The 15,048-nt window shown below is 35.5% G+C and overlaps 2 protein-coding genes and 1 long non-coding RNA gene across 4 annotated transcripts; all 3 read right to left on the bottom strand.

Moving 5' to 3' along the window:
• On the bottom strand, nt 1,500-10,044 carry LOC18590152 (indole-3-acetaldehyde oxidase). The gene is made up of 10 exons (XM_007015514.2): nt 9,579-10,044; nt 6,110-7,807; nt 5,337-5,590; nt 4,997-5,206; nt 4,699-4,917; nt 3,469-4,434; nt 3,089-3,184; nt 2,847-2,945; nt 2,377-2,566; nt 1,500-1,892 (listed from the first exon to the last, which is right to left on the bottom strand). Exons 1-10 carry the CDS (start codon nt 9,730-9,732, stop codon nt 1,672-1,674), a joined length of 4,107 nt encoding a protein of 1,368 aa, XP_007015576.2. The 5' UTR covers nt 9,733-10,044; the 3' UTR covers nt 1,500-1,671.
• LOC108663454 lies at nt 10,682-11,397 on the bottom strand. Its single transcript, XR_001929474.1, has 2 exons — nt 11,320-11,397; nt 10,682-11,166 (listed from the first exon to the last, which is right to left on the bottom strand). It is a non-coding gene; the product is annotated as an uncharacterized LOC108663454 (long non-coding RNA).
• On the bottom strand, nt 11,818-14,818 carry LOC18590151 (transcription factor DIVARICATA). Of its 2 annotated transcripts, XR_001929455.1 has the most exons (4): nt 14,253-14,818; nt 13,027-13,585; nt 12,429-12,525; nt 11,818-12,136 (listed from the first exon to the last, which is right to left on the bottom strand). XR_001929455.1 is itself a non-coding variant. In XM_018127473.1 (2 exons), exons 1-2 carry the CDS (start codon nt 14,651-14,653, stop codon nt 13,249-13,251), a joined length of 738 nt encoding a protein of 245 aa, XP_017982962.1. In that variant the 5' UTR covers nt 14,654-14,818; the 3' UTR covers nt 12,917-13,248. The 2 variants fall into 2 exon arrangements, 1 of the variants encoding a protein (XP_017982962.1); XM_018127473.1 differs by lacking the exons at nt 11,818-12,136; nt 12,429-12,525 and having other exon boundaries at nt 12,917-13,585.

The raw sequence follows: 15,048 nt of genomic DNA, 5'->3' as shown, positions 1-15,048 counted from the left end.
GAGGTGGTAAAATTTTCATTTTACCTCTATGCTCCGAAAATACAGAGATTACAATTTTTTTTCACTTATCAACCTCAAATTATACTCCAATGAGTCAAATGTGATCAATCTTGATCAAAAACTTCTTTCAATATTCCAATTTTATCCTCAAGTGGTAAAATTACCATTTTATCTATAGATAGTGAAAATTTCGATTTGACTCCAAATTGATCATCGAACTCCAAATCACCATATTAAACCATTTTGGGACTTTAATATTCTTAATTTCATCTTAAATTCTCTCTATTTGATCTAGTTCGAGGCTTAAATCTACTTTGTTGTACCTCTAGGTACAATACTGACTTTTGTCGATTTTTTGAGACTCTCATAGCATGTAAACATGCTATCCACCACATGTATGTTATGATAAGTATTTTATAGAGTCAGGCTTAACATCTTCTCCCTCACTTGGATCAACCATATGATCCTTCTTTATAACTGATTTCGACATCTTACTAAATATTAAAATTTTAATATTATTTTATTAATAAAATATTATTTTATTCTAAAAATTTTATCTTGTCTCACTGGTTGTCAAAGTTCCTTATTATACCTCAATTGACCTCTAAATCACCCTTTTATCTCTCAAATTCTCCTCCGATAAAATATTATTATTTTATTATTATTTACTTGCATGTGAAATATTTTATCATAAATTATTTATTTAATTTTTTATTATTTTTAAACATTTTAATTGATCTCAATTTGCATCTGATTAACTTTATTAATTACTATTTCAAAGTATGGAACATTTCAGAAGATATTATAAATTATGTTAAGTAAAATATACACACAATTCGACCCATTAGGTTTTCTATCTAGAGACAAATTCCATTTACGAACCATTAAACCCCGGAGTTCAGAGTGTGACATGCATTTTTTTTCTTTTAAATGAGGAATTTATACCTTTTGCCTTTAAAGCAGAGGTGGGCAAGCACCATTTTTAGCCGAAATTGCGGACCGCATGGATATGACACTGTTAGAAAACTCCTGCGCCAGCCGCATGTTTTTTTTTTCCTCTCAATTTTGTGTTGCCATGATCACCATTTTGTTTTATTAAAAAGATAAGAAAACGCCAAAATTTTATTAGTTCATAAAGAAATTAAATTCTTATTTTATAATAATAATAATGACAATAATAATAAAAATAAAGATATTCTAAAGATATAGGCTCCAGTGCGAGTCCACCTATAACTATAACTTTGATTTAGGAGCGTGTCACGTATAGATTGAAAATTGAAAATAAACCATCATGTGATTAATTATATATGAATATATTTATAAATATAAATAAATATAAGACTAACAGTATTAGGTTGATCTTTGTTTTATCATGTGTGTGTTTATTTTAGTGTATGACAAAAGCTAATTCTATTAGCTTTAATTAAGGTTAAAGATTAAGTTTAACAAAGATATTTACGGCTTATATAAAAAAGCCTAAACCAAAAAAAAAGTACACATGTTCAAGGGAATTAAATGTACGTAATGATTAATTTTCTACTTTTTGTTGTAAAGCCATCAGCCAGTACTTGGAGTTTCACGTGTTCTTCAGCTTTGAACTTGTTTTTATCGTTATAGCTTTTCAACGTAAAAGACAACAAATAAAATACAAGCGAGCCAGCAGAATTTCCTTTACTTTTTGTCCACTGTCCACCGCAAGAACGTCTGGATGCTATCAAGCCCACACAGCTCTTTCACAGCAGGCATGCTGGCAGGTACTTCCAAGTGGAATGTAGACTCTGACAACTCGTTTTGGCCACTCCATGAAACAAGTTGCTTCCTGGCTTCTCTGATAGCTGCCCTTGTAGCACAGTGAACTGAAACTGCTAGAGTCAATGGCGGCTCACCAGAAGCTGCAAAAGAAACAGATAGCTTATAGTTGCTGTTAAGCAAGGACAGACCCAAAAAATTACTATAAGAAAATGCTTTTTAATTTCTTTATTTTAACTTGTTTTTTAAATTTTAATGATTGAAGTGTTCCTTAAAGATAATCACAATAGAGTTCTATACCTATTGATAACATAATTGCAATTAGCCACTTGGACTTAGTTTAGGAGTGGAATTGAGGTGGAGATTGATCTTATGTTCAAGTCATAGTATTGCTCATTCTTATATATAATAAGGTGTGTATACATGATAAATCTAATTAAAGAACTCAAAGTTAATCAAATATCTTGACAAAATCTTGAATTACCTTATTAAGAAGCAACTAATTAGTACTATATCAAATACAATTTGGTGGTCGGTTGGTTTTGAGGTGTGGGTGGCTGTAAGTTGGATGTTTACCAATTTTATGAAGAAAGTGACTTGCAAATTTCATTGAAAATTTAAACTTGCCTTTGGAAGAAAGTACACGATTTTGATGATGTCCACTGTTGAGGATTTCCACATTGAATTGTTTGGGAATGGTGTCCACTGTGGGGATCTTGTAACTCCAGGTGCCATTTGCAATCACTAATCCATCTGAGTTTGTGGGGTATTCTTCAAGCATAAAGAACCCAAGTCCTTGAACATAAGCTCCTTCAATCTGCAAAACATAATTGTTAGAGTCTTGAATCACATACACCCTATCGACCAATGAACCAACTAGAACAAACAAAAATAGGGGTCCCATATGCACAATCCTAACTCCCTGCATGCGTCTATATAGAGAAAATCGTGTTTTAGCAATATGTGTGAAAGTGAACCAAGGGACAATGGGAACTTAAGCAATGCCTGACATGAAGACTTGGGGATAAAAGTAAATAAGCTAAGGTTAAAGAGCAAATTTTTTAAATTGAAATGGAAAGAAAGTTATTCAGGCTAACCTGTCCTAAATCCACAGCTGGATTTAAGCTTTGGCCACAGTCATATGTAATATCTGTCCGCAAAGTGGTAGTTTCCCCAGTTAGAAGGTTTATTTCCACCTGCAATGCCAAAATAGTAGCATGATTTGTTCTATATTTGCATGTTCAATTGGACAAATTATAATGTATTTCAATAAATACTGAGTTAGTTTTAAGACAAACAACAAATGAAAGCAATCGGTGGGCAATAGATAAGTACTTGCCTCACTGACGGCAGCACCATAGTTTAGGTAAGTTGCGGTAGAAATGCCAGGTATAAATAATGAACTTGCTGATAAGTTCACGGAACTGAGATATGCCTGCATTAATAGAACATGTGAACTTGCAGAAGATGAAAAAAGTGAAACTGCAATGAGAATATATGTGATCAAGAATTTGACTAGAAAACAAATATATCCTTTCCCTATTTCTCTAATTGGTGTGGTGAAAAAGTAAATGCAAAACTTTGCACATTTTAATAGTGTGAGCGAGAAGAAACATATCCTGAAATTGTTATTCACATGAAGGAAACTTTCTTAAGTCATCCAGTGACCAAAGAGGAAAAATAATAAAGTCAGAATATTTCTAAATTTCAGATATATACCTGCAGAATCAATGTCTCCCATTCAATAGATCTCATTTGTTCCAGCAAGCTATCCTTCAGAGCAGTAAGTCTCTCAACCAAGACATTGCAGCAAAGTCTAACTGCTTCACAGCTTGACTCAGATGTGGTGCTGCCTGCGGTCATACCGCCTTGGATTAAACTCAAGCTATCAGCTTGTATGACTCTTACTTTCTCCAAAAGTTCTTCTGTTCCACCACATTGGACCAAACTGAGAGCATATGCAGTCATCTGTTTTACTTTTGTCCAGAGACCCTGACCCAGCTCAACTCCTCCAACTTCAACAACAATAGAACCATCTTTTAGAATGCTGACCTTCCCAGGGGTTGGTCTCACAAGCACTTCATGCACAGTAGGCACGCGTGAAATTCCTCTTTTTCTCCATTTATTAGACCTATTAAATTCTTTTATCATTTCAGTCCTCTGGTAAAAGCTTGAAGAAGAGGCCAACTTATCCCATATTGAAGGTAAAGTATATTCCAAAAGTTCCCCTGCATTGCTCTTGTAAAATAAGTCAAGGCTGTTGTATGTGTGGAGATTAATATTTCTGACTGAGTCCACTTCAATGGAAAGGGTGGACGCTACATGTTCAATTATAGCCTCAGTAATAAATGCTGCCTGTACCTCCCCTGGGGCTCTCATTGCTGATCTACTTGGAAGGTTCGTTTTGCATACTTTTATATCAAAAGATAAAGCACCCCAGTCATACTTTTTAAGTGTTCCAAGCATATGTTGAGGCACAACTACACTTACATCTGAGTATATCCCTGCATCTAATAGTATATCAAGTTTTAGGGCCGTAATCTTCCCGTTACTTTTGAACCCTACAGTGTAAGTTATTTTCATCGGATGCCTGCCTCCTGCCATTATCATATCAGTCTTGCGATTGAGATATATCCTCACTGGACGCTTTAATTTGTAAGCAGCAAGTGCGCATGCTGTGGCAACCTACATTAAAAGGGAAACAAGTAATTGATACAATGAGACAAAATATAGAGAAAAATTACCACATATATAAAAGAACTGCCCTCAAAAATGTCCTGAAAGGTGTCTTCATATATTAGTTGCTTTAATTCAATATTCATTTCCACATATTCTGATATTCAATTTCATGCAGGAAACTAGGAACGCCTTCCTACAAAAGGGAAGTATTCTTTTTTTTTTTTCTTTTTCATGGAATGAAAACACTGCAGAATAATTTACAAGACTCACAGGTATTGATTTTATGGCCTTGCCACCAAAGCCTCCTCCAACTCTTCTCGTAATCACACGAACATTATGTCCAGGAAGACCAAGGCATTTAGCTATTGTATCATGTGCGAACTCAGGGCATTGATTAGAACTGTACACTACAATGCAGTTGTCTTCATCTGGCACAGCAAGAGCAGTTTGTGTCTCCATATAGAAATAGTATTGTGACCCAAGTTTGAGCTAGATGTAAGAATTTAGAAGATACATTAGCAATCCATGATGAAATGTAGCAAATGGCTCAACCAAGTATGGAAATTACCTCAGCAGAGAGAATTTGGTGATCAGCTTCAGCCAATCCTTTTGAGAAATCACCAACCTGTTCGGGACAAAGGAAAGGAGGAACCTTAAAGAAGCTACACCTCGCAACAGCCTCTTCTACTGATAATATTGGTGGTTCTAGATTCTCTTTGTCATAATCAATAACTGCAAGGTTTGCTGCCAAGTCTGCTTGTTTCTGTGTATCTGCAACCTGAAAGGGTCATTTCAATGATCAAGTTCCTAAAATTCTAATAAACACTTTTTTAGCGTTGTACCATGTCAATATTAATGACAATTACAGCAAACACAAGAAAGGGCAGATAATGAAACCATAGAATTACCACAAAGGCAATGCGATCTCCAGCACACTGAGTAACCTCATCTGCATATAAAGGTTCATCACCCAATATGCTCGTGCAACCTACATTTTCCCCAGGGATGTCTTTGACAGAAATAAGTGCGGTGACTCCATCACGTGACAATCCAGCCTTAAAGCTTATGCCCTTTACCCGTGCCAGAGGCTCTGTGCTATAAATGAATGCTCCATGGAGACAATTACTTGGAGATGGTATGTCATCCACGTAAACAGCCTCACCTACATAATCAGCTGAATGAGCACTGATTCCATAGAGCATAAAGCAATAATAAACGAACATTTACTGATGACAGTCAAAGAGAGGGTGACAAGTGTTTTTCCATTTATGGCACTACCGTTTACAAGTTTAAGGGGAACAAATAATCTTAAGTCATAACCACATGATGCACTCATGTTTAACTTTAACACTTAATAGAAATGGTCTTATCTCAAATAGTCTAGTCGGCTCTTGCTAAGGAGTGCACTAATGGCGCTTGTTAGGGCTTTAATTTCCAAAGAACTTGCCGTAAATTTATGCGTAAACCTGTCCATCTAGACATGTATTAATGCTGCACAAGCACTAGCACCATTCTAGGGTGCACAGATATGAACAGAAAGAAATTATCTTAGCACCAACTCTTTGTGTTTATTGATTCATAAAACTTACAGAAAACCATCAATAACTAAACTTCAAAAATTTTTTAGTGCGATATACGATGGTGAGGGTAGCAATATAATATTACGTAAAATATGACAAACCAGAAGCTTGAATGGCAGCTCCAGTTTTTGGAATTGGCTCTCCAACTGGATGATACTCTTTACTTGAATGAATCACTTGCCTTCCCGATGATAACAATGTTGGGAGTTTGATTTCACCAAACTGATCATTATTCTGTTTTATTTTGGAATCCATGAACCACTCGGCATCATTGTATCCATTGAGCCAACAACTGGAAATTGTTGTAGGGGTATCAACCAAGGAGCTTAGGAACTCGAAAAGGAAGCCAACAGCCAAGCTTGACCTGTACGCAGGATTCGAGGTCCCATCTTCAGGTATTATAGTAGTTTCAAGTAATTTAATAGCCTCATACAGAACACCGACAGTTAGCAATTTTCCAGTCAAGAACTCCTCAATTTTTCTTGCTCTAATTGAGTGTTTGGTCCCAAAAGCACCAAAAGCCAACTGGCAGTTATTTAGCGTAACTCGAGTAGAGTTACTACAAAGAGAAACCTCAGCCAAGAAAGCAGCATTCAAATAGGGCAGTGCATTTCCCATAGGACGTGGTGCAGCTCGATAAGTTTCAAATACCAACTTAGTATCAGTTGCAGAAGAAATATCCTCAGTAGACTCCCTGAAAGGGATTTTAATACTTAAAAGAACACTTCTGGAATGCAAAGGAGGCATCTCCAGGAGCTCCTCCAGTGAAAGCTGTTCAACTTTCTGACCAGTCATTATATTCACAAAAGTACCCACAGAAAGTAGTATGGTAGCAAGATCTGATGGAAATTGTTTCCTCTGGGCCATTACCAAATTCCCTCCTACACTACCTGAATTCCTTATGAATGCTGAAGCAATCTTTTCCATATGATCAGCAATTTTTTTGAAGACGATTTTACCTTGGTGAAATTCATATTCATTTTCTTCCTTCAGTGCTTTGATAGCTTTAGAAATCGTCACTGCTGCTCCAATTTCAATCCCAATCTGGTCTTTCCTGATGATTGATAGCTCGGGAATATATTTTAAATCAATGTATCTTTCATAGCATAATAATTCCTTGTAATAACCCGTTCCTGTGTTACCAACAACAATCTTGATTGAAGTTCCATCATTGTCCTCACTCATTTGCAATAAGCTTTGAAGCTGCTCAAGACTAACAGGACTATACCAACGGTATCCTTCTGAAACCAGAGTGGCACTTGCCTTGATTTCCTTCTTGAGAAATTCAGGAAACTTAGAACTCGCATTAGTATGATTGTATGAAGGTAACCTACTCAGCTTTACTTCGTCACTCTCTCCTTTTTTCCAAAAGGAGTTAAAACCCAAGTCCTCCATATCAACATCAGCAGCAAAACTTTTACAAGCATCAGCAATAGGTCGGTAACCGGTACAGCGACAAAGGTTTCCTGAAATGGCCTTTTCTGCTTCAGCAACTGTCAGCTTGGAGAATCCAGGACGGAGTTCTGGCCTATTGGTCTTATCAGCACTGACAAGAGCTGAAAAGAGAGAAACACACATTCCGGGAGTACAAAAGCCACATTGAGAAGCATGGAAACCAGCAAACCTTTCCTGAATAGCGTGGAAACCATCCTTGCTATTTCCAACTCCCTCAGCTGTTGTGATTGAACATCCATTAACACTGCAAAGAAGTGTGAGGCACGAACTCACAGTAAAATCCTCAACCTGGTCTAGCACTGGATCATACTTGGACAGCAGGACAACGCAGGCGCCACAGCCTCCTGTTAAACAGGAAAACAACAATTTAACATCATTCCTTTTGGTCGCAGAGGACAAATAGAGAAGTCGTACAATTTGAGTAATTCGTGAATGAAGGCAAGGTAAGATTGTTATGTTGTATTCCTGCAGGCCTTGCTTCTCTAAGTTCCCCTTACAAACTTCAATTACTTTGATTTAATCTGCTTAGTACCAAAACAACAACTATTTGAGTAGATTAAATTTATAAGAAGCTACAATTAAGATATGAAAATAATTTAATACATTCACCTCAAAGTTAATCTATAATTAAATTAAAGATAAGTTTCACATATTTTAATATGTGCTTGAATTATAATATAAGTTAGATAAAATTTAATTTGATAGTAATAAAAGATGGTCATAAAATTAATTAAATCTCACAACTAACTGAATCACATAATTTTGTAATTAAAAAAAAGTTTTGGGTAATAGAGAAAAGAGTAGAGAAAAGTATTAAAATAAATAAATATATAAATAATTGATTAACAAAGAGTATGTTTGTCTTTAAATCATTTATAGTTAACTTGGCAATTAATGCCATTACTTTTCAAGGGATGAGTGTTTTTTTTTTAACCAAACCTCAAGGTTTTTTTTAATAATAACTTTTATTTAATAATAATTTTTAAATATCTTTAAAATAAATGAAATAATATTATATTATTTTGTATCTTAATATTTAGTTCATTATTTGGCGCATGATCGTTTAAAAAATAAAATTCGAATATTTTTTTTTAGTTAAAAATAATAATAATATTTTAATTATTAAAATAATAATTAAATAAACTAGACGAAATTGACTTTAAAAATGAGAAGCTTGATCCTACTCTACTCATGGACACCGCCTATCACAAATCATCACAACACTTGGCCAAAATCTCATCAATAGAGAGAATAATTTGATAGTTGAAAGGGATGTGGCCACAACTTCCGGCCTCTCGACTCCTACATCTGATTCATCAACACTTTCAATTGTTGATAATATTGATTCTCAAAATAAAATTCAGCATATTCCAGATTCAACAAGAAGCCACACCCCTTAATAATTTAAATATATGTAAACTTTGAATATCCTTTCAATCGGTAATTAGATCAGACTAAAAAAGTATTAAGCCATTGAAATTTTTAATTTTAAATGCTTTACCTGATTATCAAGCTTTACCATTTTAAAATGACATATTCAATGCAATAATGGCAGATTGAAATATTAATACTCCTATTTGATTATATTCTGATTGTACAACATATATTATTAGATTTACTAGTAAAGTATTATTTGCATTTGTCAACCCTTTTTACATTTATTGTATTATACTGGACTCAGTAGACTGAATTTTTGTAAAGAAAAATGGTTAATATTTAAAAGAAACCCATGATTCATGCATCATTGGCATACAAAACAAAACAAAAAAGTCTCAGAAGTGTGAAAAATTAATCGATCAAATCCAATCTCATATCAAAGTTAAAAGCAGAGATGAAAAACCATGACAAAAAATTAAAAGTTACAGAGTTAGACGAAGAGAAAATCCATGGAAGGAGAAAGCAATCTACCCTTACAACCATCATGACATGCAATCATATTTAATTATAGATGAAGTCGCCCTTTCATAGAATCGTCAACATCCAAGACGATTACCACTTCAAGTTGAAACTCAACATATTTTTTTGTTGATTTTAAGTCTAGAAACCTTGGCATATACAAAACCACATGAAACTCATACACACAACGGAAAACAGAGGGAGAAAAGAGAGAGATACCTTCGCCGCAGCTGAGCTTCACACTTTTGAAAGGAGTCTGATAACGGAGGAACTCAATCAAAGTAGTAGACGGGTCAACGTTGGAGAGTTCAAACCTCTGCCCATTAACAGCAAAAACCAGGCTATCTTTTCTTGTTTCTGTCACCTCCCCCATTTGTCAGATGTTGTTCAAGCTGGAACTAGGCAAACTCTACTACTTATACCAAACGAACAAGGCAAATGACAAATACGAACAGCTCTTTCTCTCACCAATGATGTCACATTCACCAACAAAAGGATTTTCTGATTCTAATATTTGTTCTCTATTATAATTATATACGCAGTTGGACCTGGTGTTTTCTTTCTACGTCGATCCTTGTGTTTCTTTTTTTATTGGATTGGAGTCAACGTTTTAGCTTTAACGGTATAACGAAAGATTCAGAGGGGGAGGCAAAGTCAAGCATAAAATTTGAAGGAGAGAAATGACCAAAGCAAAGAAAACCAAAGCAACATTTGCATATAGTTTTTAAAGAGGACTAATCGGATAAAAGGCCCTTAACAACTCTCTACAAATTATCTTTAATTGCCAAGACTAATTGTTTTATCCGAATTTGATACCATGTGTAACAAATAAAAATGTTCTTTTGGTAGTTTAAAATATTATTATTATTATTATTATTTGGTTGGCAGAAATACCTGCCTCGTATCGCTTCATCCTCAGAGCAACATCACTGCTCTTTAAACGCTTGCAAAAGGTAGGTAGAGCACTCTGCTTGGCATGGCAAATTGGCAAAATATATACTTCGTAATTCCTCGACCTTGATCCAGTTTCATGACAATTCTAATTGGTTCTACCCTTGGAATGATTGGCTTGAATAAATGGAAGGGCAAAAGGATTGAATATTTTTTCATTGAGCAATTGGCTAACTCAACCATTGAGTCAAAATCTTTCTATCCGTCTTAGTTCCTGAGAATAAATACCTGAAGTCATTATCTGCTGTCAAACTACCGAATTTACCTTTGTTTCAATTATTGAGGAAAATGGCCGGTTACTGTAAATACTATTTTTCCAGGCTTGAAGATTTATTATTTCCTTTCCAAACGTTAACTTTGACACCTCCCAATAGCCTCCTGCTTTAAGTTCTGCTGTCTTTTATTTTCGAACAGGAGCAAATTACATGTACATTATTAGTTCATTTATTAGGTAAAGTAATTTAAGTAACAACCATGCTTTATCAATAACATGGACCACTTTGAAGCAGATTGAGCACTGGGAAATTGCATTTCTCTTTCCCCTTTTGCTGAGATAGCTCACTTCAGAGTAGTTTACATGCATGTAGATAAACTAAAATTCATCCAGCTAGCCAGCCAGTAGAATTGCCTCAATTTGTGCTCATGGTCCACTGCAAGAACCTCTGAATGCTATCAAGCAAGCGCACATAGATCCTTCACAACAGGCATGGTAGCTGGTTCCTCCAACTGGAATGTTGAATTAGACACATCTCAGTCTAGGCCACTCCATGAAAGAAGCCGCCGCCCGGCTTCTTTTATAGCTGCCCTTGCAGCACAATGAACTTAAACGGCAAGAGTAATGGCAGCTAACCAGAAGCTGCAAAGGATAATATTCACCAGTTTTAAGGTGGTTCCTCGATGTTCCCCCACTCTTTCCATGTCCCCAATCCATAGACTAATACAAACAAGATTTTGATTACTATAATAGTCCACATTGACTCCCTTTCAGCCTTTTCATAAATATGCTTACTTAGGAATTAATCTTCTGGCCAGATTTAAGCTTTTGAAAAGAGTTGATTGTAGCCTAGATTCAAATGAGACAACTGCAGCTGGATGAAAATATGAAAGAGAAAATAATAGTTGAAACAGCATAGTTAACGCAAGAAGCCAAATCCTAAAATGTTCAAGGAGAATTTGATTATTGATGTGGGTGGTTTGGATGAGATAACACTGCTGATGTTGTAAACATAAGCAAATTTGTAAATGAGATAATAATTAGTAAGATGGATGAAGTTCCGATGTGACTACAGAACTTGCAAAAGCAAACTTCAGCAAAAATGGCCCTAACAATACATTGGTCAACTAAAACAAGAATGTAATTATCAAGCCAAAACACCTGGCATTGATATTGCAGAAAATATTGATAAAAGAGAACATAATACATAGAACAACATTACCATTCATGAAGGCTTGTATTCCACTATCAGACAAAATTAAATAAAGCAAGAATAGTGAAAAATGACATGGATTCAAGAAAATTAATAGGAACTTGCCATTGAAGAAAGTACATGGTTTTTTATGATGTCCACTATTCAAAAAATAAATCAAGAATAGAGAAAAAGGACATGGATTCAAGAAAATTAATATGAACTTGCCTTTTGAAGAAAGTACACTTTTTTATGATGTACACTGTTCAGGATTCAACATTAAATTGTTTTGTATGGTATCCACTGTAGTGCAGGGATCTTATATGTACACGCGCATTTTGCAATCACTAGTCCATCTGAGTTTGTGGGATATTCTTCAAGCGCAGAGAATCCAATTCCTTGAACAAAAGCTCCTTCAACCTGCAAAAGATAATTGATTAGTCTCGAGTCACACAGACCCTATTAACTAATAAACTATCGAGTAAATGAAAGAAGAGCTACTTTCAGGAAGGTCCTGTACACAATTCTGACTCACATCATATGAACACAGACAATGAGACAAATCCTTTTTTAGCAACAATGTGTAAAGTTGAAAAAATTTATTAGGCATGCCTCACGCTGAAAGACTTGAGACCAAAAACAAATAAGCTAAGGTTACAGAGCAATCATTTTAAATTGAAGTCATGCAAAGGGGTATTATATTTGAGCTAACCTATCTTAAATCCACAGCAGGATTTAAGCTTTGGCCAGAGTCATTGAATATCTGTCCACAAAGAAGTTGTTTCCCCTATTAGAAGATTTACTTCCACCTGCAATGCCACAGGTCCAAAATTAGTAAACGTAAAGCAGTCCGAGATGGCAGTATGAATTGTTCTGATCATATCAATGTGCCAAATCAATTGAGATTTGAGAAGATCTTGAAGGGAAAATGAAGCAATAGATAAACTTGCCTTACTGTTATGCCATGGTTTAGAGTTAGGTCAATAACATGAACTTGCAGATAACAGAATTGAGATATGCCTGCATTGATAATACATGTGAACTTGCAATGCAGTTGCTGTAGATAAAATGTCTATGACAGAATATAAAGAATTTGTCTTGAACATTCAAAGTATCTTCTTCCTTTTTCTCTTGGTATGGTAAAAGTGAATGTACAAAAATCAGCTTTGAAAAGATCTCAAAGTGCGAAGGGCATCAGAGTGAGAAGAAAAATATTCTGATATTTTTATTCATAAGTTCACTTCTCCAAATTATCCAGTGACCAAAGTGAAAAAATAATAGTCATAATATTTTGAAGTCCAGATATGTACCTGCAGAATCAATGTCTCCCACTCTATAAATCTCATTTGTTCCAGCAACCTTTCCTTAAAATGTTTTGTAATAACAAATACAATGATTTTAAGAACAACCTAGTTTCAACTTTACTTTACAGGCCTAAACTAAATTGAACATCAAGGATCTTTACAAATTGCATTCTTGAGTGCAGGGACTTGGTCTATAATATATACAGCATTTAGAGCTCTGGTCCATCTTTACATCGGATAGCTGTAGTTTTGATACCCTAATGACCCTCCTTGAGCAGGTAAATGGCTTCCAGGGGGCAACTGGTGCCGTACAGGTACCTGTTGAACAGGACCACCTAGCACAGGAATCCAATTCTGGTCGACAGGTGCATCCATCGTGTTGCTATCAACTGTAGTAATGTCATGGATGCTTGATCTTTTCCTCTCCTTCTTCACTGAACTCTGCCGAAGGAAGTACTTTTGAGCATGGCTAGCTACCTGAGTAGGTGTTCGTGTCACCACCACATTTCTTGATATGCTCCGCCAGTCACCCTTGCCAAATTTATGCAGGCCAATTAAAAATAACCTGTTTGACATATCAACAAAAATGAGCTGAGGAAAGTAATCATAGAGCTCAATATCTAAGGCATGAACAACCAGTAGCATCACACTGGCATGCAATATCCAGACAGCAACCAAATGGCAGCAACTAAACCATCAAAAAAATGCTATGAAAAACACCTAACACTTGGTAATTCAAATATTGCATTGATTTAATTACGTCTCAGATGACATTTCTGTTCATCTCTTGAGATCAATCAATCAATTTTAATGAATATGCAACATGGACGAGTTTTAAGTAAATTCAATTCACTCATCCTCTGCAAAACTACAGATTCGGCGGGTTCAGCAAATAGGATCAGTTGCAGAAGATAACTTAACCCTTTCACAATATGATTTACAGCTTTTAGCTTTAGATCAATCATTCAACAACGTAGCTGTTGATAATTTCAAAACAAATCGAACCGCCCATCCCCCACTCACCCAAATAAAACATCTTAACTTAATAGGATAAAATGAATGAAATAAGTTGAAATCCTTACTTTATATTCAGTTCAAGCTTGAAACAAACAAAAACCAGAATCAATCATAAAACTCAAAACACTCAGCTTCAACCAAGATATTCACAGGAAAAACATGTTCCAAATATCAAAAATTAAATTTAATTAAAAAAAAGAAAAAATTGATTATACTTGTGTTCTTCTTCTGTCCACGGAGTTCCCTTCTTCCTTTCATTTTCTCCATGCTGTTTTGGTTTCGAAGCTTCGAAAGAGATCTGAGTGTCCGAGTCCCAACTCGACGACAACAGAGAAGAATCATCAGCATAACTCGGAATCTCAATTCGACCAGCGTCGATTTCATAAACATCGTACAAAAGCATTTCATAATGCTCTTTTACTTCCTTGGCTGACTTACCGGGAACTCTTTCGGCAATCTTTTGCCACCGATCAGGAATTCCCTCCGGTAACATCACCAAGGCCTGCTCAAAGAGTTTATCCTCGAGACGGGTCCAGCGAGAAGTCAAAACCTGCGTAGACGGCTGCGGCTGCGTCAAGAAAGGGTTATGGTTGATGCTGCTGTTGTCATGGTACATGCTGCTGGCTTGGGGGTTCGATGCAGTGCTTGATGGTGGGAGATTTAGATTTCGCAAGGAAAACGATTGTGCGCAGAGAATTTAGAGAAAAATCCAAATGGTTTTTGGTTTCGGTAGGAGGTTTAGGATTTTGTGTTGTTTTGGACTTTTCTTTTTGAGTGTTTGTACCAACTCAGACTTCTTATTCAACACGATTTTGCTATAATTGGATGTTTGGCTCCAATCTATAAATATAGTTTTGTCTTTTTTTTTTTTTTTTCTAAACATAAACAATCCTGCTGTACATCTACTTGTGCCGTCATAATGCAGCTCATTATTATTATTAAAAATTTGACCAAATTTTCTTTTCTTTTTACCGAATGATATTTGCCGACGAGTTTTGGACATCTCATTTT

Source organism: Theobroma cacao, chromosome 9, assembly GCF_000208745.1.
Source record: "Theobroma cacao cultivar B97-61/B2 chromosome 9, Criollo_cocoa_genome_V2, whole genome shotgun sequence".
Classification (NCBI taxonomy): Eukaryota; Viridiplantae; Streptophyta; class Magnoliopsida; order Malvales; family Malvaceae; genus Theobroma; species Theobroma cacao.
The sequence above is the reverse complement of the archived record's forward strand: the minus strand, read 5'-3'. Positions and strand labels throughout refer to the sequence as shown.

Bases quoted from the DNA above. Each gene is read 5' to 3' on its own strand.
- LOC18590152 (XM_007015514.2), bottom strand. From the start codon at position 9,732: ATGGGGGAGGTGACAGAAACAAGAAAAGATAGCCTGGTTTTTGCTGTT. The intron at 5,591-6,109 runs GTTTGTCATATT...CTGATTATGTAG, and splicing joins AGCTGCCATTCAAGCTTCTG to GTGAGGCTGTTTACGTGGAT. The intron at 4,435-4,698 runs GTGAGTCTTGTA...CTTTTAATGTAG, and splicing joins AGGCCATAAAATCAATACCT to GTTGCCACAGCATGCGCACT.
- LOC18590151 (XM_018127473.1), bottom strand. From the start codon at position 14,653: ATGTACCATGACAACAGCAGCATCAACCATAACCCTTTCTTGACGCAG. The intron at 13,586-14,252 runs GTATAATCAATT...TATGTCAAACAG, and splicing joins TGGACAGAAGAAGAACACAA to GTTATTTTTAATTGGCCTGC.